Below are 26,102 nucleotides of genomic sequence, written 5' to 3' on the forward strand. Positions count from 1 at the left end.
CGCCCTCACAGTTGAAAGGGCGAGCATGTTTGGTGTGACGGGGATTCGAACCCGCGACCGATAGATTACAAGTCGAGAGCCCTAACCACCTGGCCATGCCGGGCACCACTGGGGAGCTATTATGACTCTTGGCCTTTTATTTTTTGAAATATTAATACTACATTATTACAAATGTTATCACCGCCTGGATAAGTACACAGAAAAGTTTCTACGTCTAGCGTGTTTATCGTTTGTTTGTTTTTAGTTATGCACAAAGCTACACGAGGGCTATCTGAGCTCTGCCCACCACGGGTATCGAACCCCGGATTCTAGCGTTGTAAGTCCGCAGACATACCGCTGTGCCACTGGGGGGCAGCGTGTTTATCTTGATGTTGGAACTGTTCTATGTTCTAGATTTTTTTTATTTCAAATACCAATGGAATTAATTCATTGATAACTTAGGAACAGTTTGTATTATAGTTAACGACAACAATAACAAACATTTAAAAGATCATTAAATTCACTGTTATTACTAGCCATTAAAAACAAAGCAGTGAACGGTGTGGGGAACAACTGATGGTTAACTGTCGGTAAAAGCACCGCTAATGGTTAATTCTTGGTCAAATGGTGACAAATACAACACACACACACACATACATACACAGTTGTTATCCGTGGGATATTATGCCAATATATATTGTAAGCTGCACCATAACATTCACATTTGCATTTCGCTTTACTTTGAACTTGAAAAGTATTTTTAACAGCGTTACATATTGATAAAGCAGTTAATTTTGGCTTTAACAGCATTTATATCTTACAAGTCAGTCTTATACGAAATTTTAGCTGTTAACATTCAATATTTATACATGAATTGCTAGTTGTTTATGCGCAAGACAGGAAGAAGAAGAATAGTTTCAGGATTATAAGCTGCCTAATGTTGTATGTACGTAGTTTATAATCACCAGCACACATTAGTATGTAAATAAGTTTGATATATTGTGAAATGTTAATTTTTAAATCATACCCAAAAAGTAATAACTCAATGATAATATGACTTAATAAGCTATTATAAACATGCATTTACTACAACAAAGTCTCACTATGACACACTATTCACATACACCTTTTGGACTTTACTACATATTCTACAATGTTCACAGTCTACTCACACTTTTCTTCGTATTGTTTGGTCAACAGTCTGTTTACACTTATCTTTGTATTCTGTGTGAAAAGTCTGTTTACACTTCTCTTCGTGCTGTTTGCATGAGAAAAACACACAAATACACACCCATTAAATCATTTCCAGTTTACCACTCAAATGAGGTTGTTTGCATCAAACTTTAAAATTCACTTTTCTATAAAGTTTGTCTGTAAAAAATCATTCGTTGCTTGGTTACACGAGAAGTTGGAAAACCTCATCGTAATGATCTAATAGACTCAGAAATTTGGAGAAGCCATGTTGTTAGGAAACATATTCTATGTATGGTATTTAAACACCGGTTCTAGTATTTTTTTTTTTACATTTAAATTCAGATTGTAACCTATAATATGTTAGTTGTTCTATATAATTACATGTTTCTTAATTTCTTTTCAGCCATATTGTGCCACTATATTAAGAGTAAAAAACAAAACAAAACAAAAAACGACGTTTTTTGGCACAATGAAAGGTACTATATTTATTATTACTTACAGCCGACTAGTTTCGATAACACAGTTACCATCACCAGTGCTAGTACTTACAGTATTAGTTTAGAATATATTCAACTAAAAACAGGGGCGGATTTAAGCCTAAATGCATAGTCAGATAAAAAAAGGGGGCCCGGAGGCTCTATTCATACCAATATTATACATCAAGCGAAAGCAAATAGGGGCCCGGCCTAAAGAGAGCTGACCGATAAATCCGCCCCTGACTACAAACCGTTAATGGGTGAGTTCATTTTCAAAAACAAGGCTAGAAATTAAAAGGGGGGAAATTGAATCGTAAATGAGGGAATAACTTAAGTAAACAAGTATTCCAATTGAACCTTGTTTTTGAAAATGAACTCACCCATTAACAGTTTGTAGCTGAATATATTCTAAGCTAACACTGTAGATTGAGCCCTGATGGTTATAACTGTATTACCGAAGAATATGATGAAAGGAAGTACTCTGTCGTAATTAAAAAGTAAACTTGATAAATCGGATGAACAATGTAAAATTCTATGAAAGTACAACGTTTCACCAGGTTAACCTGGCATCCTCAGGTACATCAACTACCTAGTTGACAAAAACAACCTGGTGAAACGTTGTACTTTAATCAAATTTTACTCTGTTCATCCGATTTATCAGGTTTACTTTTATGTTACCGAAGGTATTCAGCTGTATGTGATAATAAATATTTTACCCTTTATTATGTCAAAAAACGTCAGTTTTTGTGTTTTTTTACTCTTAATACATGTTTCTTGTTTGTGTATTTCTTGGACTTCACATATACTTCACCATTGACCAGTCTGTTTGATTTATTTACGATGTTTGAGGAATGAATTAATCAGTTTTCTTTATGAGCTGCTGAAACTGAAACACGTTTGAGCTCAAATCTCCCCCCCCCCCCAATAGATATCTCTTACTTCTTTTTTAGAAGCAAGCATGAAAGATGAGGTTGTGTATTTTATTCCTTTCTGTGGTGTGAGCTTGCACGTTTTGGCATTGTAATCCTATCCACAAGGAGGTCAATAAACCCGAGAAAACCTACAAGGCTGAGACTGTCTTTCTACTATTTCAGTGTTTTAAACGAATGGTGAAAGACAGATCAACTAGGAAGCCAAACAATATACTGACAGGCGTGATAAATCTACTCGTATAACATCCTGCGGCGATTTATAGCTTAACTGTAAAAACCTAGAGTTTTCTCACTTTCACACGCTGCTAATGCTTTCGGAGGAAGTGTAATATAACAAATAAGCAGGGTATAACAGTTTCTTTGAGGTATCTTTGCTCATAGTTTCGCATTTCGATAAGAGACCAATACAGACAGCTGTTTGAGAAGTGGGTGCGGTTGTCGGTTCAAGGGATGAGCGTTGGAATGAATACTTTGAAATTTCGAGCGTTGTGTTTTTGGTATGATTAACTGAAAATGTCGAATGTTATGTTTTTGGTATGAATAACTGAAAATGTCGAATGTTGTATTTTTGGTATAACTGAAAGTTACATAAGTAACTTAAAATCGTATTTTTTATTTGTTCTCCACATACTGTGTATGATGTAAGAGGAGGCATACAAGAATAAAAGGTCAATTTGTTAAATTCGACAAGATTCTAGTCAACTTACATACTAATGTAATGTGCTGTATATGGAGTTTTTGTTTATTGTGTAAATTCAAATCAAAACATTTGTTTTTCTTGAAAAAGTACCAATTTAAAGCTCCAATAGCCTTCTGAAGTGGATAGCGTGGCATTGCAGGAACTTTTGCCAGTGCTGCAAGTTTTGTTGCTTGAGCACGATTGTATGCACTGTCGAAAAGAGCGGAAGGTAGAAAATTAAGATTAAATGCTTATGTGTTTTCTTCAGCCAACATCTGAATCACCATTAAGGAGGCAGTCGTGAAAATGTATTTTTGTAGTGAATGGGAATCGGGGATGTACTGAAAGACAATGAAATAATTTATGCCATTGGAGACAATAACTCCAATAACTGAAATTGGTAAATGAGCCAGAATATTAAAAACGTTTCTATATTACACCCTCTTTCGTTTATATGTTATAAGTAGCTCTTTTGTTATTTGTTACATAAGTATAAAATACATTATTATCATATTTGTAGCCATTTCATAACCCAGAAACTGCGTATGTATTTATTAAGGTAACTAGGTGGCTCAGTGGTAAGATCAGAGCTTATAACACTAAAATTAGCGGTTCAACCCCTTTTATGGTCACAGCACAGATAATTCATTGTCATTGTGAAACTTTGTGGTTATCAACAAATTCTTGTTCAGGTGTATTTAGGTACATTTTTCAAAATTCTACTACAGATGTTTGTAGTTTCACACCTGCTTGAACAGGATGTGCTCAACCTTGAATTTTCCCCTTAGGGACTGTATACCCGGGTTAGTCAGTTTGCTGGCTAGTTCATTGAAAATGTCCCAGAAAGATATCTTTGATGTTCGTCGTATGCAATGATAGAGAACTAGTTTTAAACTAGCTCAAGTTTCTTTTCTTTAAAAACTAAAGTCCCTGTCACGGTTTTTTTTGTTGTGGTTGTAGTTATTAAAATTTACTCCACTAATTACTTACACAAAACATGCATCATACAATTAATTTTAATCAATGAAAGGTTAACATCTCTAGCTTTTAATTACGATAGAAAAGCAAAAACAGGAAACCCATTAACAGCGGCCAGACACATTATGATAAGCGCCTCTCACAAAACAATTTACCCATACAATAAGTATTTAGCATCCAAAGTATAATAAGTACATTAAAAGCACACATAAAGATCAGTTGTTTTTTTAACCCACTGATGTTGTATTACCATTTCAGGGCACAGGACAGGTAGAATAATTCGGCGCCTGTCCGGTGAAAGTGAGTTTTCTCGGGGCACTCCCGTTTCCCCTCACATCAAATTCTATGTCACTTGGACTTAATGATCCCGGTCTTGGCATTGGATTTACTGATCCCAGCCACTAGGTGACCCTGATCACGGGGTGTTTGTTACGATGTGTTTTGTCCAATGTTTGTCGTCTTGTTTCTTCTCTTTTCTTCAACGTCGTTATTGGCCTTGATTTCTCTCTGCTTCCTAGCCCTTCAGATATTTCTCTAGTCTTCATATCCGCCATAGTGAAAAATATTATCAGTCTTTCAAAATTTATCAAATCCATTAACTCAGCAAACAATTTTTCGCGAGCGGAGCGAAGGAGGATATCAGTATCCTCGAACACCCCAGTCTGGGAAAGTTTCTTTTCTTTAAAAATTAAATCCCTGTCACTTTTTTCCCATCTAAAACTACTTTTGAATAATTTACTTTCTGAAATTGATATATATTTTACGTTTTGGTGTTTGTGTGCAAAAAGAGGTATTCTTGATTTAGTATTGTTCGTATATATTGCTGGACATTAGCTTGTTGGGTACAATAATAACCATATAACAAACATCTCTACTACAATCAGCTGAACGATTTATCTTAGAGATAATAGAATTATAGATAACTACACCCGAACCCTACAGGTGCCGGTCAAGATGGAAATTCCAATCTCAAAGCCAGTGATACAGCAGTATGTCTGCGGATTTACAACGCTAGAAACTGGGTTTTGATACCCGTGGTGGGCAGAGCACAGATAGCCCTTTGTGTAGCTTTGTGCTTAATTACAAACAATCAAAATCCAATCTCAAAATTGACATAAAAATAAACAAAAAATAAATAAATAAAATACGGCTTTTAAGTTTAGCTGGAAAAACACACACACACACACAAAACACTTCGTTTATTTTTGTTTTTCAACCCCATGCCATCATTAGTACTGAAAACTTCCAGAAGTTACAGAAAAATATGGCAGAAAATAAAAAATACGGCTTTTAAGTTTAGCTGGAAAAACACACACACACACAAAACACTTCGTTTATTTTTGTTTTTCAACCCCATGCCATCATTAGTACTGAAAACTTCCAGAAGTTACAGAAAAAGTTAGTTATGACAAGTAGTACAGGGAAAATGTTGGTTATTTAATACAAAAACAAAATCATTGAACATATTAGTCGATTATCGATGGAAATCAAACACGCATTTGTAAATTCAAAATGATGTTCATATTCTTCTTTTGTATCGGTTTAAATGAATTCTTGGAAATCTTAAGTTCCATTTCGTCTCTAATATTTTCCCCAATACTAAACCTAAAGGTTGGTTGTTTTGTTTTAACTCATATCTGTACGATGGGCTTTCCTATGTCTGCTACAGCGATCGAACCCCGATTACTAGCGTTTTAACTTGGTTGTTTCTTTCTTCTTATTCAAAATTGATTTATATTTGAAAATAAAATATTATAAGCCATCAACACATAAAAGTTAATGGTGACTTATTTTATCACTTCACTTGACGTTAAGTCCAATCTTTAGTTTGATTGGAATGTTTTCCTTAAATATAATCTCTCTTCTAACCTAATCTTCAGTTTTTTTTGTTTGTTTTTTTGGCAATTTGCCAAGCTAGTGAATTCAAAACATGTTTATAAGATGGCAGTAATTAACTGAGAATTGGGAAATCTGTCATAAGATTTGGAGTTTTGTTTTTATCGAAAATACAGAAATACAGCCTAAAGTGGCTTGTTGCCTGTCACATTATCTACATCACAGCTCATTAGTGTAAACAACCTTCTAACATCATCTGTGGTTTCTCAAACGTTTAACCTTGCCCAGTTGTATCTGTTTTTTATCACTTCCGCCCAAATTCAGATGATTTAGACAAATCATTTAAGATTTTCCTGAACAACTTAATGGGGAATTTATACATTTCTTAATAAGATAATCTGTAGAAATAACAAATCATTCCCTTAATGTTGCAAAACTATCCAACAATTCTTGATTTTTTATATGCGCATCTTGATCAAACAACCAACTGTACATTTAATTTTTTAGTAAATATCTAACAACGTTTCAGATTTTTCTGTACATTTTTCATTATTTCTACTACGTTGTCAGTGAGATTAGATTACAGCCATTCTAGTGCTTCAGGCTATCTGATGTGTCCACCGTGGGGAATCGAATCCCGAATTTTAGTGTTGTAAGTCCATAAACTAACCGCTGACCCACCGATGGTCTCAGGTGTTTAGAAATTTATTTTGATAAAACTCATAATTTCAATAATCACACTCTACCTAGTTTTTAAAGAATTTAATTATTGTACATTTTGGTAGTCCTAAAGAATTTTAGGAGCTAGTCCCAAAAAGTTTTAACCGTGGGTTCGAATCCCCGTCCCACCAAACATGTTCGCCCTTTCAGCCGTTGGGGCGTTATATGTACAGCCAATCCCACTATTCGTTGGTAAAAGAGAAAACCAAGAGTTGGCTGTGGTCTTTCACTGCTAAATTAGGGACGGCTATCGCAGATAGCCCTCGTGTTCAAAAACAAACAAATTTAAAGGGAGGAACAACGAAAAGAAGAGCCGAAACGCTGTTCAAGGTATGGAATGGTATTTTATATGCTTTGTTACTGCTAGATGTAAATGTTCGTTTACACAGCAGGGAAAAACAGAAACCAAACAACAATACTGTTGAGATTAAATTATTCAATACTTTTACTGAAAGCAGAACATTATTTCAACCACAACAAAGGTTATTCAAAATGGAAACAACCTGGTTCAATATAATTACAGTTTCTTTTTTTTTTGAGATTTGTTTTACCATTCTTTTAATCTACTGTTAACAATATGAGTATAATTACAGTTTCTTTTTTTTTTGAGATTTGTTTTACCATTCTTTTAATCTACTGTTAACAATATGAGTACCAACTGCATAATCATATTAAATGGAGTTAACCCTTGCAACATTTACAAGTTCATAAACTCACTATGTCTATGCTCACCTGTGTAAATCTGCTAATTCGCCTCAAGTAACATTATATTTTGATTCAATAACTCACATTGCCTTATTTATCGTGTCATACAGTTTTTACTGCAACGCAAAATTTTCTTTTGATTTTCCAAAAGCAAAAGAGCGAGAAAATATTGGCAAGTCTACCGCAGTTCCTAATATCTATAAAGAAATAGCAACATGTTTACAAAAAACTGATACTGGATGACGATTGTTCGTAATCCTTTTGATAAGGTGTGCTCAAGTTTTGAACATAAAAGTGCTTCCTTCAATTCATGGTCACAGCAAGTCTGATTAATTAACTCCCACCACGCGTGGGCCCCTTGTTTCACTCAAACATTTCTAGATCATTTAAGATCGAGTAAGCTTAATATTGTTAGATTTCGAATAATTTGAATTTTTAATTAATGCATTAATTCTCTTCTTTCGCGCTATTCAAATCTGTGTGTCATCAGTTTACATGGATCTGTTTTATTTTTACTTTGAAAATAACGACCACTTCTTCTTGTTCAGCCATTTTCTCTTGTGAAATTTTAGAGCTCTTTGTTATAAAATCTTCACTTTGTAAACTTCGGTACAAAACAAGTAAGTCCTTAATTGTAGTTTGTGTATTGTTAAGCGCAAAGCTACACAATTGGTTATCTGTAGTGCCCATTGCGAGTATCGAAGCTCGGTTTTTAGCGATATAAGCCTTCAGGCTTATCACTGAACTATCATTAGAGGGAGCGATGGTGTAGGTCATAAGACATATAGAAACAGACTTATGATATTTTAATTATGAGGATAAATATCTATGGGTATTGTAGTGTGATCAGAAAGTGGTTACAACCGCATTTAACCAAATATGTAGTTTAAACTGTTTTTTGATTGATTTGAACGCTATACAAGATATTGTAACTTCGGCTAATTTCTTTACACCACGGTCTCTCTAGAACATGAACGTTTTTACTGCTGTAAATCTAATAAACCGCGATAATGGGAGAGTAGTGTGTGCACCTGTACCCCCTGGTGAGGAGAATGTTCCATGATATCAACCCTTAGTTTATAAAATTAATTCCATTGGTGTCGATTTATTTAGTAAACGAATAGTGTATTTATACATTTAGATATCAATATTTATTTGTTTGCATTTATGAACAATCACAGAATATTTTCCCGAAAAGAGGCCGAAGGCCACCTAGAAGAGTCAGTTGTTTTGACCATTCACAGCACTTTATAGTAGTGTGTTATCTGTCAGTAGACACTAAAATAACGTCACATAAACAACATGTGTTGTGTCACCAGGTTGAACCCCCCAGTGGCACAGCGGTATGTCTGCTGACTTACACTGCTAGAAACAGAAAAGAAACTAGTCCATTGTGTAGCTTTGTGCTTAGCTACAAATGAAGAACAACAACAACAAAAAAAGAACACCAGATTGGCCATAAAGATATATGTACCAAATCACGCTGAACTTCAACTTTTTGCAATTAATGAAGTAAATGGTTGTGCCCTCTGATATCAGTGATAGTGTTCTCCAAGAAAATCAGTGACTGAAGTTCCAAAACTAAAATGTACAAAGACTGACTCCTTTTTTGGTCAAATACTTATTCAAATAAGTCTTCTCGATCCAGATATTCTTCAAGACCAACAATGTTTGTATTTGAAATTTCAAAGTTAAGCTTTAACGGAACATATTCAAGTGTGCACAACAAATACTAGGTTACTGAATTAGGATGAGTCAATTAAACTATGTTAATCAACAGTAGGGTTTAGACTTACGCATTTAAAGGCAACTACAGTTTTCCCTTGCGTGTAGATACAAATGCCTCATGTTTTACCATAATCAATCACTGCATTCAAACACTTATAAACTTCTAAGTAAGTTTTTTTTAAATAATGCATTAAATTTTATTAGCTTATAAATAAATTGGATTGGTTTTATTTAACTCGTTTTAGCTGTTAAAGAGGATTACTTTATTGGATAATTAAGTATTCTTGGTAAGTACCAATTCGAACGCTTTCTTTTTCTTTTCTAGATCGCCCTCTGTGGCAGAATGTTCTGTTAAGGAGCCGAATGTTGAAACGCGAAAAGTACCCCCTGGTGGAATGTTATATGGGGATTACCTACAAGTAATTTTTTTATTATATTTAATAAAATTTTGGTTTATCACTCAAAGTGTTATTTTATCAAATAACTTGGTTGTACATGCTCACCAATTACTTTGTAACATTTTGTCAAACCACAAATGAACATTTCAATTTAATACACACACATACACATATATATATTAAGATTTTAATAGATATTGTAATATATTTCTCCTCAAAATTTAAAACGAACTTCTATCCTATTTCTATGAACGCAAAGATCTGGATATTCACGAATCCTATTGCAGTTTGCACAATTTTGTGATTAGGACACTTTACGAGATCAAGGAACGTAATCTGTGTTATTGATGTTTTTTAAATTTATATTTAAATTAATAAAATTTGGAAAATTTCATTACTATTTTTCCCCATAATGAATATAACGCAAACAGCATGTTAACTCTGAAGTACTTTTATTGAAACAATCACGATGTATATACCTTTTCATAATATACAATCTTTTGTTGAGAAAAATACTTAAAACGTTTAGCAGACTATTTTCGGTTGACCAGAAAAATAAAGTATTTATTTAATAAATAGATTCCATAATTGCATTTTTTATGACATGTGTTGTTTTTGTGATTCTTTTTCAGGTTGACCGTTTTCTTAGTTGTCAACAGCCTGTTTGTACACTGTTTTCAGTTGATTAGAAAAAATAAAACATTTATTAAACAGCTAAATTCTAAAAGTTACGCTTTTATCTATTCGCATCTTCCACTGTTTTCTTTGTTTATAATAGGTTGACCGTCTTCTTAGCTGTCAAAACCCCCTATCGACTTTATCAACGCCTGTTCATGACGAACATCTTTTTATTATCACTCATCAGGGTAACGAACCATGAAATACATTGCGAATGTTTGTATTATACGGAGTCATTTTATGTGTAGGAATATTGTCTTCAGCTTATTTTGTCAAAGTTAGGCTTAAATTCTAGTTATTGTGTCAGTATCTTTGTATATTACGAACTAAATATGCGACAGTATGATAAATTTGGAAAATATATTTTTTTATACATAACGTTATCGTGATATATATGTGTTTGTGATTTTTAACAAATACTGTATCCAGTAATTTTAGTAATTGTTTACTAGCAAATAATAAATCCAGTCATTTTAACCATTTTCTTATAACAAATTAAACAATCACATTGACTTCTTTATCATTCATTTCGAAGTTTGACATTTTCCCGTTGGTCTGAATTTCAGCATATGAACTTTGGTTCAAGCAGATTATATTTGAGCTTGACTCTGTGAGATATCTGTTAAACACGAAGGTAAGTTTTCTTTAAAAATGTATGCCGTTTTTCGTATTACTATTGAACACAATGACACAATAAAGTATTTTGATCTTTCAACCTACTGGTCCGTGGGCAGAATTTGTCTGTTCATGTATAATAATGGTAAAATGTTTTGATCTTTTAACCTACTGGTCCGTGTGCTGAATCTGTCTGTTCATGTATAATAATGGTAAAATGTTTTGATATTTCAACCTACTGGTTCGTGTGTTGAATTTGTCACTTTATGAATAATATTAATAAAAGTTTCAATACATTGTTGCTTTGCTTTATCTATTTATTTTCACCTATTTGATTCCATATTTGTAAATTAGATGTGGTTCAAGTTTCGTGTTTATTTATTTTGTTTTAATAGCAACTTGAACTCTTAAATTAGTAGTTTTAAAAAAGTACTTTTAAAGAATTGTATTTCTGGCACATGGGTTTGTATTTAATGATTGGTGTGCCGAATCTGTTCAGGAGTAATATTCATCAACGCGTTCGTGTGATCTGTTCTCCTCCGCTTTAAGTTTAGAACATCTATTTTTATAATAATTATTATTTTATAGGAAGTAGGTGAAGCGAAGATGTTAACGATCACCTCTCGTCTCAGCCGCATTGTTCTCATTCTAAGGGTAAGGTTTTATCATTGTTCTCACTCTAATTGTAAAGCTGTATCATTGTTCTCATTCTAAGGGTAAGGCTGTATCATTGTTCTCATTCTAGGGGTAAGGCTGTATCATTGTTCTCATTCTAAGGGTAAGGTTTTATCATTGTTCTGACTCTAATTGTAAAGTTGTATCATTGTTCTCATTCTAAGGGTAAGGCTGTATCATTGCTTTTAGGCACTGAACTTTTGGCACAAACCGTTCTTATAAAGTTACAGAATGTTCTAAATCCATAAAACATACCTGTGTTGAAATACTGGAAACATATAAATAACAAGTTATATCAGAACTAATGTATGATATATTGTATCTGAATGTATGATAAGTAAAAAAATGTGCAAAATAGGTAATCATAAAACAAACTGCATAAGTTAACAATAGATAAATGATTAGTGTAAAGAAAGTGATAGGACAATAATTTGATTTTAAAAATCGGTGTAAGTCGCAACCAAGCTTAAAATAAAGTTAAATGAAAGAGTAAGTCTAAACATGGCATAAACAATAAATATAATGATAATATTTGGATTGGAAACGCAAATGGGTTGAGTGTACTGCCAGACTGTTAATTCGAGGGTCTATATTCCGCATTCCTTTATCGCAAAATAACTGCCAAATCCCACTATTTGATTAGTTTTTTTTTAATGCAAAGGTACACAATGGGTTATTTGTGCTCTGTCCACCGCGGAGAAATCGAATCTCGAATTTTTAACATTGTAAGTCAGTAAACTTTCCGCTATGTCACCAGAAGACCTGTTCGATTATACTGCCCCAATAGTTGGTGGTGGGTGCTGTTCACTTATTGTATTCTCTATAGTATATCAGTTAAAAATTATGGGCGACTGGCGCAGATGGACTTTGTGTAACTTTGCAAGTATATCCGAAATAAACAAGAAGAAAAACTCCAACAAAAACAATAAATTAACGCCAATAATAAAACATTCATAAGGGTCAGGATAGATAATAAAGACACTTTCTTGATAACTTGAATAAAATTCCCTTAACTAAATATTTAGTGATGTTACTCTAATATGGAGGTATATCATATATTTTTATTACCTGCGTTAGTGATATAGAGATTTTTTTAAACATGCTTCGGTTATTTTATTTCTGTGCTGTAATGGTGGCAACATTTGGTCCAGAAAGTTGTTAAGGTTACCTTGTTTTCGATATTTCGTTTCTTTGTTGTTTTTTTTAAGTAGATAGTGTCTATTCTTCTCGAGAGAATATTGCACATAGCATTCAGATTAAAAGGATTGAGCTGTAATATCCTTTTCTGGTCGAGTATGACGTTGTCTGAATTATGCAGCCAAGTAATGATGCGAGAAAACAAAGGTTACGAGGTGATGCTATCGACTGTACTAAGAAACCGAGTATACTTGATGAATTCAGTCAGGAGCGTCTTTTTTTTTTTTTCATCGTGACTAGTTCATGACTTATGATGTATGGAAAGTTGAAGGTCTATTCACTGATATAGTGGAGGCAATCGTCCACTTATCTACGCAGGTTCCCACACTGTTTTTTATATCAATATAAAGATTATTTTTGCTGTTCGTCAAAGTGTTCAATCTGATTATTTTCACGTAAGTTGAAACTCAGTCAAGTTATCAACTACAAAATATCCCTGTTGTTTCTTGCTTGAATCTGCTTTAAAATCTTCATTGACTTTCATTGTACTCTGCGAATCTGACCTTGATGTATATTCACCAAACGTTCCGAGGGCATCATTCAACTTTATTGATCATAATCAAATGAAAACAAACACAATTATCGAATAAGCATAGGCGGCATAACATATTTGAATTTGCGGAAGCACCGACAATTTGGGGCACCTTATTTGCTATGTTAACCGTGACCATTAGATTCAAAACTGAAATAGCAATTTTGAATGATAGTTATACACAAGTCTCTATTCTCCAATTAAAGGGACAATTCCTTACCCTGTTACAATTGAGGGCCTGTGCTCTCAATGCCCCCCCCCCCCGGTTTCGCTGTGCACGCGGATAATGGTGATGTTAGCAGTCGAATTAAAACAGTTATAAACTAAGTTTTGCTCTTTATGCTTCCTTTTTTTTTCACTCTCTCCTTACTCTGATTCTAGTCTTCTTTAGGTAGCTCACTCAGCAATAGTAATTTGCACTGGGTGGCGTCCAACACATGCTTAATTATGCATAGAAGACATTTCAGAAACGTTTACATTTCATATGCCAGATGGAAAGAGGAAGGAAGCATCGGTAATGTGCGCGAATTAGTCTTCTACTACAGCTGTTGGGCTGGGTGTGGCCTCGTGGTTTGCGTCCCGAACCGCTGATCGGAAGGTTCAAGGTTCGAGACGCTATACCTCTGAACATGTCCCGTAATTTCAGCTGTGGGTGCATTAAAAGTCAATAGCCTTATTTGTATCAAAGCCAATAAAGCTCTTGTGGCAGCGGTTGCTGCTGATTTACGTGCCTTCCTTTTGGTAAGGAAGTTAAAAATTAGGATGCGTCCTAATAGTCTTTAATTTGGCTGTTTACTTTATGTGTATATGAGGTGGGATGAGGTTGAAAATACCAAATATATGTTTTCTAGTTTTGTTTTTTCAAACTGCAAAAATTTCAGTGTGATCTTAATAAAATTAACCTGAGACGTTAGTGGACTATGTGACGACAGAAACTGTGGTAAGAACTTAAGATGTAATTTGCAGTAAATTATGTCTTCACAAAAAGTAAATAATTAATAATATTGATATTTTCTTACATTGCGGACTTTGTACTTAATCTTGGTTTTTATATTTTGTAGTTTTTGAATATTTTTTTTAAATACAGGGATAACAATGTTAATGTTTTTGTTACTTGTATTGCAAGTAAATATTTCTGTTCTCTAATATCATGTCAGTAAAACGAAGTGTCTGTTCACCCCTTGTCGATTTTTTATTATTTCTAAATTAAAATGAAAAACAAACAACAAAAAGTTGTTATTTCAAACTCAAATCTGGTTACCTTTTAATAGTTATTAGTTGATCAAGTGACCATATTGGAAACCATGACTCCATTGGATTTTATGGACTTTCGGTAAGTATGCTGGTGAAAGATTATGAATTTTCATTTAAAAACGAAATGATTTTCCTGTTAGACTAATAGTTGATCTTATAATTTATCGGATAAATTCTACAAGTTTTGGCCACTTCTATACAGTTGGAATGTAGTGACAGTGATAAAACGAAGTTTATGTCCAACACTAAAGTTTGACAACTTTTTGTAATGTTGAGGAAAAAATAAAAATAAAATTCTGTAATTTCGAGTTTCTAAGTTTGATAACAAGTTCGCTGCAAGGTCACAATTATCAGAAGCCAAGGGCATATTATGCTTACGTATACATATGCTACATATAATCGAAGAACGACAAGGGACTTGTTGGTGCATCAAGGCCATTCCATCCACTAAATTTTAAAATAAAGATAACACTCAGAGCCAGCCCTTATCATTCAAATGTTTTCACGCCTTCCTTAAATTACGTGCATCCACCACACCAGGAGGCAACCCATTCCAAAGGCCAACTACCCTGTTAGAAAAATAAAGCTGACTCCTATCCTGCCAAAATTTATAATTGTGTCACTTAGTCCTATTAATATCACCATTAAATGCGACAAAAAGATGATACATCAACACTATCAATTACCTTAACAATCTTAAACACCTCAGTCAGATACCCTCTAACTCTTATTTTTTCAAGAGAAAACAATTTCAGAGATCTTAACCTGTCCTCGTATGACAACCTTTCCACTGCAGGTTTTCTAGTAGCCCTCCTTTGCACCATTTCCATCAATTCAATGTTCTTCTTAAGGAAAGGTACCCAAGGCTGAACACAATACTCCAAATGTGGCCTAATCTATGACATATACTATGAAATTATAACCTCTTTAAGGAACAATATATATAAAGATTTGGAAGTGTTCTTAACTTTTTGTTTAATTTTATGTATCCAAATGAAAAACTTGTACACATCAAATGTTAAAAAAGAAGCTTATAATTGAGAAGAAAACATAGATAGAAGTATATAAAAAATATAGTTTTATTTTTACGTCTGTGTGTATGTTCTATCTTTGAACGTGTTGGTCAAGCAACGGAGATTATATTACAGAAAAAACACATAGAATTGAATCGAAAGCAGTCAAATCTCAATGCATGGATATTTAGTTTAACTTGTTTAATAAGCATTATTAATATTACAGGTTGTCTTTAGTTTTAGGTATCGTTATTTACCTATATATATCACATATCTCCTTTCAAGAAGTATTCAATACTTAGTATTCAATATGTAAAATCAAATCGTTTATATCAACGTCAGCTTCTGGCAGTTTCTCAAATCAAAAATATGTGGTAAGCCTTTTTGATATATGAAACAAAATAAAAATTATCGTAATTTAAAGATACATTAATTAGCTACAGATAGCGTTATGACATAGAATGACTAAAACAATTGTCTTACATTGGTAAAATAATGGCCTTTCAGAACTTCTCAATATTGTTGACTAATGAGCACGTGCATAAAGGATTTGTTCGTATTGAAGCTTTCATTAGTAATGTTCTCCAAATTCTGCCTTAGAATGTCACCTTTTAAAATTCTGTTTCTAATTGACAGGAGCTATCTATCACCAGCATCTGGGTTCCAGAGTGTCCAATTCAGGCTTATTGAAAATAAACTCGGCGTTAGAAATGTAAGTTAAACTTACGAATAACAAATAACAAGAAGAAAAAATTGAAAACTGAAGGAATAATTTCGTTAACCTTATGGTTCTATAAAAATAACTCCCAAGTGGCTCAGCGGTAAGTCTGAAGGCTCATAACGCTAAAAATCAGGTTTCAATACACGTTGTGGACACAGTACAGACAGCCCAATGTGTAGCTTTGTGCTTAAATAGAAACAAACATAAACTATAAAAATAATTTCATAATGATCAGTTGGTGTTGTATGGTCATGCTAAAAACCAACAACAAAGATCTCGTGTGATATCGAAATAACTTAAGTAACTAGGTTTGTTTGTTGTTAAGCGCAAAATTACACAATGGGCTATCTGTGTTTAGCCCACTGCGAGTATCGAAATCAATATTTTAGCGTTATAAGCTCTCAGATTTACTGCTGAGCCATCGAGGAGTTTTTTTTTAATGTACACAATACTATATAACGATATACAGCACCTAATAAGACAGAAATGATGTAGCTTAATACCGTGATACTATTTCTTTTCAAACAAGTTTCATAGTAGCTGACATTTACGTTTTTTCGGCTTAAACATATAGCCCATTAAATTTAACGTAGGATGTTATAAATTACTTTAACTAAACGAAAATTTTTTGTGTTCTTTCTATGGCACAAAATGATTAGTAGTGACTAGATTAGAAATTATGTATTTTAAAACAGAATATATTTTGTAAATTGAAACTACAAGAAAATAACTATTTATTGGTTGATTAGTTATGCAATATACCCATCTAAAGGAAGAGAAATTTTAAAGTCATGTGCTTTAGCTTTATTTTTATAATTATCACAGGATATTTAGGGTAAACTAAACAGTAAAATGGATAGTTTACCAGTATACGTGTAAAAAACTAATTATCTTTTATTTTCTATAGGAACATCGAGTTAACTATGGGAAAAATCATTATTTGAAAATCTTTGAAGACCCTAAAGTCATTGATGCCATCATGCAGTCTGAAAACGAACCTTCTCTTTGTGATTTGGTTCAGGTGAGTATTAGATTTGATATACTGACGTGATTTAGAAAACAACTATGTTCAAACTTATTTCATACAATTACCGGTAGTATAGTATTAATTAACTGACTTCTGCACACATGAAATTACACAAGTAAAATTTACATTTTAATACATATAAACAAATTAGTTTCCCTCCGAATAAGTAAGTGTACACGTTTAAATATTATTATTATTATTTAAATTAAATAAACTCAAACTAAAAAAAAAAAAAGTTTGAAGTAGGTTCACCCTAACAGTCTGAGATCCCTTTTCTTAGAGGTTGTAAAAGTCTGAAGCAAGTTCGCCCTACTAGTCTGAAGATTTATACCCTTTTCTTTTAAAGTTGTGGTAGTTTTTGCTTTGTTTAGTTAGTAAAGTGAACATTTGAAGTTCACCAAGAATTTCAAAAAATTACGTATATATGTTTATGTAGCTTTAAGAATAGAACGCTGGTTGGTCAAGGAATGCGGCCGAGATACTTTCATTGGATCATTTCCTTGTTGTAATTTTTATTTTTACAATATATGTATCTATATGTACATATATGCTTCGGATTTGTACCTGAGACCTGTCACATACCAGGCGAATGCTCTACCAGTTGAAATAAATAGTTAGCCCTGTAGGGCTTATTAGTAAGGCACGTTTTAACAACTTAAACTAATACACGCCTATGATGTCACACGCGTTTTCTTATGGAAAAGATTGTCGTAAAGTGAAACACAATGTGTAAACGCGGATATTAATATTTTTCCATTGATGACTTATTGAGCAGATAAGTTCCCTTATTTTCTATTGGAATGACAATCAGTGACGTGGGTGGCGCATGTGCCCTGAGAGGGATAGTATTATAGAATACTATATATAATTATAATGTTATATTATCTTAAGTCTGGAACAAGTAACCGTTTTAAACTAAAGCCTTCGTCTAGAACCAGTTCAAGTTCTACAAGTTTTTAACAAGTTCAATCATTACCACCAGTTAAAGCGATGTCTTCTGTCCAGTGCATTCGTCACTGAATGATTTTGTCAATAAGAATACTTTTCGCTTTGTTTACATTGTGTACAACCTCTTTCTTGCTTACATTCAGTCAAAATCAGGAATTCAGATTCACCTCGTAATATCTTTCCCGGTCCAAACTCTTTATTTACAGATGCTATCAGAAGAGAAATTTGTGTACCTTAGACTTCCACAGAGGTTCACCCAACTGTTGATTAATGTTATCAGAGATAAATTATATTTTAATCCATCTATCGAAATAGTGCAATTACACATATTATGAATGAATCCTATTATCATATTTTTCAAAATACTTTAATAACACATTTGAAACAAAAAAGAATACTTATACGGTATTTTTTAGCTATTCTTATTTCAACTTTCTCTGTCGTTCAAAGAGTAATTAATATTTTGTTGTAGCATATCACACTAAATTATAATTTTGTGGGGAAGTTTTCAAAGAAATGGGTGTGTTACAAGTTTAGCCAATAGGTGTTACGTATTTTGTCCTTGAATGATTCAAATTTTGATTGTTAGGCTTAGAATGTTATTTTGTTATCTCTCTATTGAGAATTTTATACATATAGATAATTGAACATAAACCATCCAGAATTGAAAGTATATAGCGACTAAGTAAGAAATTATTAGATGAAATGTGATAAAGTTAGTCTTTATAGAAATACTCATAAGTTAATGTAAGGGTTTAGCAACGAGTTCGAGATTATTTTTATACCCGAGTAAACTTTTAAGTTGCTTAAAAAAGTAAGACTAAAAGTAGGCCTAATTGGAATCGTGAGTGTAAACTTTAACTTTAAGCTACATAAACCAGAGTGAGACTAAAAGTAGTCTTCGCTTGAATCGTGAATGTGAATCTTAAGCTACATAAACCAGAGTTAGACTAGAATTAGGCCTTGTTTAAATCGTGAGCGTAAAATTTAAGCTACATAAATCAGAGTAAGACTGAAAATTAGACCTTGCTTGAATGGGTGAGTGTAAACTGAGTTACTATGCCAGAGTGAATGAAACTGAAAATAGGACTTGCAGGAATTATGTTTTATTCTTTTAAAAAGATTGTTTTAATTCGCGGAAGAATTGAAACTTGAGAAAGTTGTTCTATTGAATTTTGAAAGTTTAGCGTACTATGGCAATATATTATGAATTTTTATTCTTCAAAAAGCGTGTAAGTTATAAAATTATAGTTTACATCAAACACACACGTTTTGTGTGAAACTTCTGTATTTTGATTTTTTTTATATAAAGCAATGTATAATTCTACTTATTAGTATTACATTTTTTACAGAGCATAATTGTGATGATTACAATCGCCCCCCAGTGGCACAGCGGTATGTCTGCGGACTTACAACGCTAGAATCCGGGTTTCGATACCCTTGGTGGGCAGAGCACAGATAGCCCTCGTGTAGCTTTGTGCATAATTAAAAACAAAACAAACATTATTACAATGTATAACTGTGCTTATTATTATCAATAGTTTAGCAGAATATTTTGAATTTAGTAAAAATAATATTACAACTTACCTAGCTTTCATGGTACACACAGGGTAATCGTTTAATGCAAAATTAAACAAATTAATTTTTTGAAAACAGGACATACCATGGTTTGTCAAGTGTATTTTTCACTATGTACAAACTATCCAAAAACAGTGTTATATATTTTTAATTCTCTACTTTAACCTTAATGGAAAATATCTTTCAGTAACTTACGGAATTGTAAAAGTCTGTTAGCCGGTTCTAAATTGTAAAAACAATAAATTTTCATGGTTCAAGGATTAATACATAAAAAATATTTAAATTAAACATTATCTTCATGCTAAAACATATATAGTCTTATATATATATATATATATTAACAGTAAAAATAAAAACGACTCTTTTTAAAAATAAAATCTTTATTAGTTGTTTCAGCTAATTAGTTTCGGCAACACAGTTGCCATTTATGGTAATTGTATTACCGAGACTAGTTGGCTGAACCAAGTTATAAATATTTTATCTTTCACTGTACTGAAAACGTTTTTTGTTGTTGTTGTTTTACTTTGAATATATAGTAACGTTATTTGCGTGAAAATAAATTATAAATATTATTACTGTAATTATTTCAGCGATGGTTAGAAAGAACTCCTGGACTTGAAGAAAATGGTTTTAATTTCTGGAACAAGTACAAGAAAGTTGCGACCATGATATTGAACAGAATTAAAGAGGATGCTGAGGTCAGTTTATAGAGAATTTCGGATACTTTATACAGTTCAGTTTTACATTATTTTTAACGTATCCAGTGAAAGTATTAAGTATTTTTATCTGCTTTTAAGTTAATAGGGGTATAGTTTACGTAGTTTGTGTTTAAACGATGTTTATGACTATAGACTTTTAAATAAGACTAGACACATCACACCTATTTAGAGATAAAACACACTAATTTAAAGGGTTAAACGTGAAAGTGCTTTTGCTTCTGTAGATTATATATGAGTGTGCCAGTGAAAATTGCTCACTCCTTCATAACAAAAGCCGAGTGTAATTTAGTGGTTGGCTTGACAAGCTACGGATCAAAAGGTCCAAGGTTCGAGCTGGGAATGCCACTATACATGTTCTGCAAATTCGGCTGTAATTACGATATACGGTTAATAGTAGCTGTGTAGGCGGTGGATACTGCTAACATGTTGCCCTTACTTCTGGTAGCAATTCTAAATTAGTGATGGCTATGTCTGAACCTTGGGACCTATTTAGCTCATGTATTGTATAAAACGCACTTCACGTTGAAAATATCAAATAGTTATCCAGAATAATAGGAAAAAAAAAGGCAAGTACATCCATTATAAATTGTGGATTGTTTTGAAAACATTTTTGAGATATAAAAGAAAACTAAGGTTTCACATCTATAGTTAGTATATTGACGTCACGTGACCTAATTTACATGTATGTAAAGAGAATGAGCATTACTTAAATTGTAGATAAAATAAAAACGGTCACTTAAATATGCAGCATGCCTGAAGATTAACCCTTAGTTTAAGTGGTCTATTAATTCATTAATGCTGGATAATCATTGTATTAGCCGATATCTTATGTCAATAGCAGTTCAGTGTAAGGTTTCGTTATCTGTAATCTTGTTCTAACAATTTATAGACGCTTAATTTGGGTAAAGATGTTTTTACTCATTGCTGTCAAACTCGTTACAAAATCCTGTTATAGCTTTGTTGTTATTTTTATCGTCGTGTAATAAAATTGACCCGAATAAGTACTGATAAATTATTATTTCTGTTTCTATGAGGAAGAGATAAACATTAGTTTCATTTATGAAAGTACAAATGTTTCGGCCTTTATTCTATACTAGCGTAAAAGGCCGTGAAAAATGAAACCAAAACTATTTCGTATAAAATTGACAATACACAAAAGAAATACAAAATTTTCTTTCCCAGGAACATGCTACATATTGCTCCTGAATCTACCACATATAACTGAGCAAACATGTTACATATTGGTACCTTTGGATAAAAGATTAAAACATATGATGACCATGTGATTGCATACACATCTGTTCTTCTTCTGAGGAAAAGTCGTTACCTTCCTTACAGATAATTGGCATCTTCAGTCTGTTTTAACAAAGGTTTTTGTAATAATTACCAAGCATAGATTTGCGCAAATTGTTTACTTATTTTTCACAGGCATGGATAGGGTGCGAATGCACTTGCGTGCCTTAGATTACGGGAGTCTTCCCAGCTTTCCTATTCGGATGGTACCTAGCTTGACGTCACAATGATGTGGATGATGTGGTGTTACAAACATAAGCCATAAATGATCTGGTCCTAGGAACTCCCTCCTTGACAGGCTTTTATATAGCATAAAATGTTCCGAAATTTAGGAGCTATTTACGCCTACGTTAACGATTAAATTCAACTAAAATGAGAACGGGCAATCAAAAGAGGAAGTATTATAGGAGAAAAAGTGGAATTGGACACGTGTAACTCACGAAATTCGGAGAAATCGAGCGTGATCGACCGACCGATACTTGGCTTATATATATATATATTGATTAGCTCTATAATTCCGAATGTCTTTACGATTCTGTTATTAATACCTAAGCCCGATAGAGGTCATTAAAGTACCGTCAAACATTGATATTTAAGCGCTTTAGTATTTTTACATAATAACAATAACAGATAATTAACCATGCGAAGAAGGAGATAAAAAATATCTTTTGTTGCACCTGCAGCGAGATATGATGAAAAAGTTTGACTGTACAAATGTAATCGTTTTAAAATATCTGTTATAACTTAATTCTGTAGGACTGAATATAATAAGGTTTTTTAGAAAATAAAATGCCACATAAAGTTGGGAAGTCACGATCTAAAACAACAAATTGTTTACATAATGACCTAAAATGCCAAACTAGAACTACTCCAGTGTTGTATTACTTCAGGTGTATGGTTTCTGTGTGAACATATTTTCACGATCTAAAACAACAAATTGTTTACATAATGACCTAAGATGCCAAACTAGAACTACTCCAGTGTTGTATTACTTCAGGTGTATGGTTTCTGTGTGAACATATTTTCACGATCTAAAACAACAAATTGTTTACATAATGACCTAAGATGCCAAACTAGAACTACTCCAGTGTTGTATTACTTCAGGTATGTGGTTTCTGTGTGAACATATTTTCACGATCTAAAACAACAAATTGTTTACATAATGACCTAAGATGCCAAACTAGAACTACTCCAGTGTTGTATTACTTCAGGTATGTGGTTTCTGTGTGAACATATTTTCACGATCTAAAACAACAAATTGTTTGCATAATGACCTAAAGATACAAAACTAGAACTACTCCAGTGTTGTATTACTTCAGGTATATGGTTTCTGTGTGAACATATTTTCAGGAAACACTGCACAAAAAATTAAGAAAATAATGTGACAATATCTGTGTACTGTCTAGAAATCTTTCCCATGTGTTTTGAATTAACAAAATTTGAGATTATTTTCCTACCTCAGGAGGATCCGGACCCGAACAAAAGAGAAACTCTTATTGAGGACTGGAGGAAGAAGAAGGTACGTTCAACATGAATAATATTATAATGTTTTTCTAGTTATGGTCAGTTTCCAGGGCCATACTTTTATTATAAGTACTTCATATGGGATTGGAGATTTTATTGTGAAGAATGAGAATATAAATAGAGTGAAAATTACCTTTTTATATAATGTTTTTAGCGCATTTAAAGGAATAGTATAACTATTTAAAGTATGAATGTTCACCATATATATGCAAACATTTTATCTACATAAATTACTTGTATATTTTTGTCTTTTTTGTAATTTGTTTGTTGTTCTTTAAATTGTTCCTGTACAGAAACTATTTTATCTGGCAGTCACTTACACATTTCTTTGTTGTATAAAATAAAGAAAAGTTTACATGATATCAAGTATTCAGAAGCCATAAACAATTACTCGATCTTTTCAAATATATTTCTGTAGGTTGCTATTGATAAAATTTCTTTAGTAGTAAATCTTTTATTATTTGTTGTTGTTTTTTCTGAAATGCTTAAATAAAGAACTTCACAATCAGAAAATATTAATTGCTATACACAATTTTGCTATTAGGAAACCTTTGAGTCGCTGTTTGACACGAATAAACACATATTAAATACTTACCTCTTGATACGAGGGCGTTAAAAATTTGTTTTAGAACTATTTAGAACAAGATAAACTTTTTTTTTATACGAACAAACATATCGCCCGCATTACAAGAGGTAAGCATCTAGTAAAAAAGAAAATCTTTAGAACAAGCTTTTCTTCAGATTTTATAATTGAAATTTGCACAGTTATTCGCATGCTTTTAAAGTAAGTTTGTTTTAGAATATCGCGCAAAGCAACATAAAGTCTATCCGTGCTAACCGTTCCCAATTTTCAACTGAGACACTACAGAAAAAGCAGCTAGTCAACAGCACCCACCATCAACTCTGGGACTACTCTAATCGAACAGTGGGATTTAGCCAAAACTCTCATAACGCACCTTCAGTCTCAAGTTGTGCACCCCAATTTTTCGGCAATAGGAAACAAACCACGAACTCTCTGGTTCACAGTTAGACTCGCTACCACTGTGCCAAGCTTAACCACTTTTTAAGTAAGAGTTCCACAATCCCTTTTCAGAATCTCCTAGGAATTTTATATTGATATTTGTATTCAAAATAACGGAGAGCGAGTTGACTTACACTGAAAATTAAAACGTCACGTGTACATATAACAATGTTTGCGTACTTTTCAAATAAGATCTAAAACGTTTCTTTTCCTATTCTCGAATCTCTTAGGAGTGTTATACTATATATTATTAAAAGAATACAACGTTAAAATCATTACACATTAAATAGTTATTAAAACAAGGACTTGCCTTAAAAAAACAAAAATACAACATATGTTTTGGTGTTTTATGACACCACCTTCTGGAGTAACGAGTGAGGTCTGGTTGGGAGGTTTATACCCACATAATTATTTACATTTCTTTAGCGCCATCTAGGCTTAATCTACCCAGTACTTTATTATTTCTAAACATGAACCAGCTTCCCTGTTTAATACAATATCTTTGTTGTTGTGTTTTCAATTTCGATAGTTTCTGTGATATTTAACTCAATTTTAAATTCTACTTGATTTATCAATTCAGTGTTACTTCAGTCTGTAACATGAGATGTTACTGTCACATGTTCTGTTAGTACCGATTCATTTACTTTGTATTTTTCTACCGCGTTTTTCTGTTCCTTGATCCTAAATTTTAAATTCCAACATGTTTGTCCAATGTAAATTCGACCACTAAGACTCGTGTTCAGTTTGAACGAGGTTAAACCTAATTTGAGTGTCACATGCTTTCCGCTTCAAATGCTATGGGCCTGCCATGGCCTGATGGTTAGGGTTCTCGACTCGCAATCTGCTGGTCGTGGGCTCGAATCCTCGTCACTGAACATGCTCGCCTTTTCAGCTGTGGGGACATTAACATGTGTCGATAAATCCCACTATTCATTGGTAAAAAAGTGGCCCAAGAGTTAGCGGTGGGTGGTGTTGACTAGCTCTCTTCCCTCTAGTCTTTCAATTAGGAACGACTAGCGCAAATAGCTCTCGTGTAGCTTTTTCGCGAAATTCAGAACAAAACAAACAATCAAATGCTACTTGTGTATTATATGCTTGAAGCAAACATGATGTATGAGTGTCTTCTGTTTGAATGGGATTTTTTTAGTTCATAATATTTAAGTAAATAAAATAATACTAGGCTTTAAATTGGCTTTTTTAGGAAGCAACTATTTTTTCTTTATCTTTTTCTCTTCGTTGGCCATTAAAAAATAAAGAATCATATTTTGAACCATGAATGTTATTTTGACTCCTTTTTTAAAACGGACAAAGCCGTAGTTTTGCACAGGTCAGCAACAAATGTAGTTTTTTGTAACTCAGTGGCGACTCAAAATCACTCGAGGCGGTTTCAAGTTAGACTATGAAATCTGCCTTGTCTTCAGAGAATGCAAGCGCTAATGGTAACCAATAAGAAATTTCCGAGGACGCATTAAAAGAAATATTGCAAAAAATTGGATGGGTGGAAATCATCACCACCTTTGGTTTTTCAAATAGAAATTTGCTTTTAAATTGCATTTGTGAGGAAATTTGATAATAGAAAGTTTAAAACTTGAGAACACTATTTGTGAATATACTGTATACTATTGTGAAATAGAAAATTGAAAAAGGTGGAAGTTTGTGTGTATGTGGGGGGGGGGGGGGGG

At 33.0% G+C, this 26,102-nt stretch overlaps 1 protein-coding gene across 1 annotated transcript in view; it reads left to right on the plus strand.

Annotated features, from left to right (window-relative positions):
* The window catches only part of LOC106457998 (tryptophan 2,3-dioxygenase-like), a 42,785-nt gene that overhangs the window by 13,281 nt on the left and 3,402 nt on the right, over positions 1 to 26,102 (plus strand). Inside the window, exons 2-11 of the mRNA XM_013917446.2 lie at positions 9,553 to 9,646; positions 10,404 to 10,491; positions 10,870 to 10,937; positions 11,507 to 11,572; positions 14,594 to 14,655; positions 16,226 to 16,301; positions 17,218 to 17,331; positions 20,454 to 20,561; positions 23,338 to 23,394; positions 23,944 to 24,010. Of these exons, the coding sequence (XP_013772900.1) occupies positions 9,553 to 9,646; positions 10,404 to 10,491; positions 10,870 to 10,937; positions 11,507 to 11,572; positions 14,594 to 14,655; positions 16,226 to 16,301; positions 17,218 to 17,331; positions 20,454 to 20,561; positions 23,338 to 23,394; positions 23,944 to 24,010 (800 nt within the window). The remainder of the gene's footprint in view (positions 1 to 9,552; positions 9,647 to 10,403; positions 10,492 to 10,869; positions 10,938 to 11,506; positions 11,573 to 14,593; positions 14,656 to 16,225; positions 16,302 to 17,217; positions 17,332 to 20,453; positions 20,562 to 23,337; positions 23,395 to 23,943; positions 24,011 to 26,102) is intronic.

Source organism: Limulus polyphemus, unplaced genomic scaffold (assembly GCF_000517525.1).
Source record: "Limulus polyphemus unplaced genomic scaffold, Limulus_polyphemus-2.1.2 Scaffold402, whole genome shotgun sequence".
NCBI classification, from domain to species: domain Eukaryota; kingdom Metazoa; phylum Arthropoda; class Merostomata; order Xiphosura; family Limulidae; genus Limulus; species Limulus polyphemus.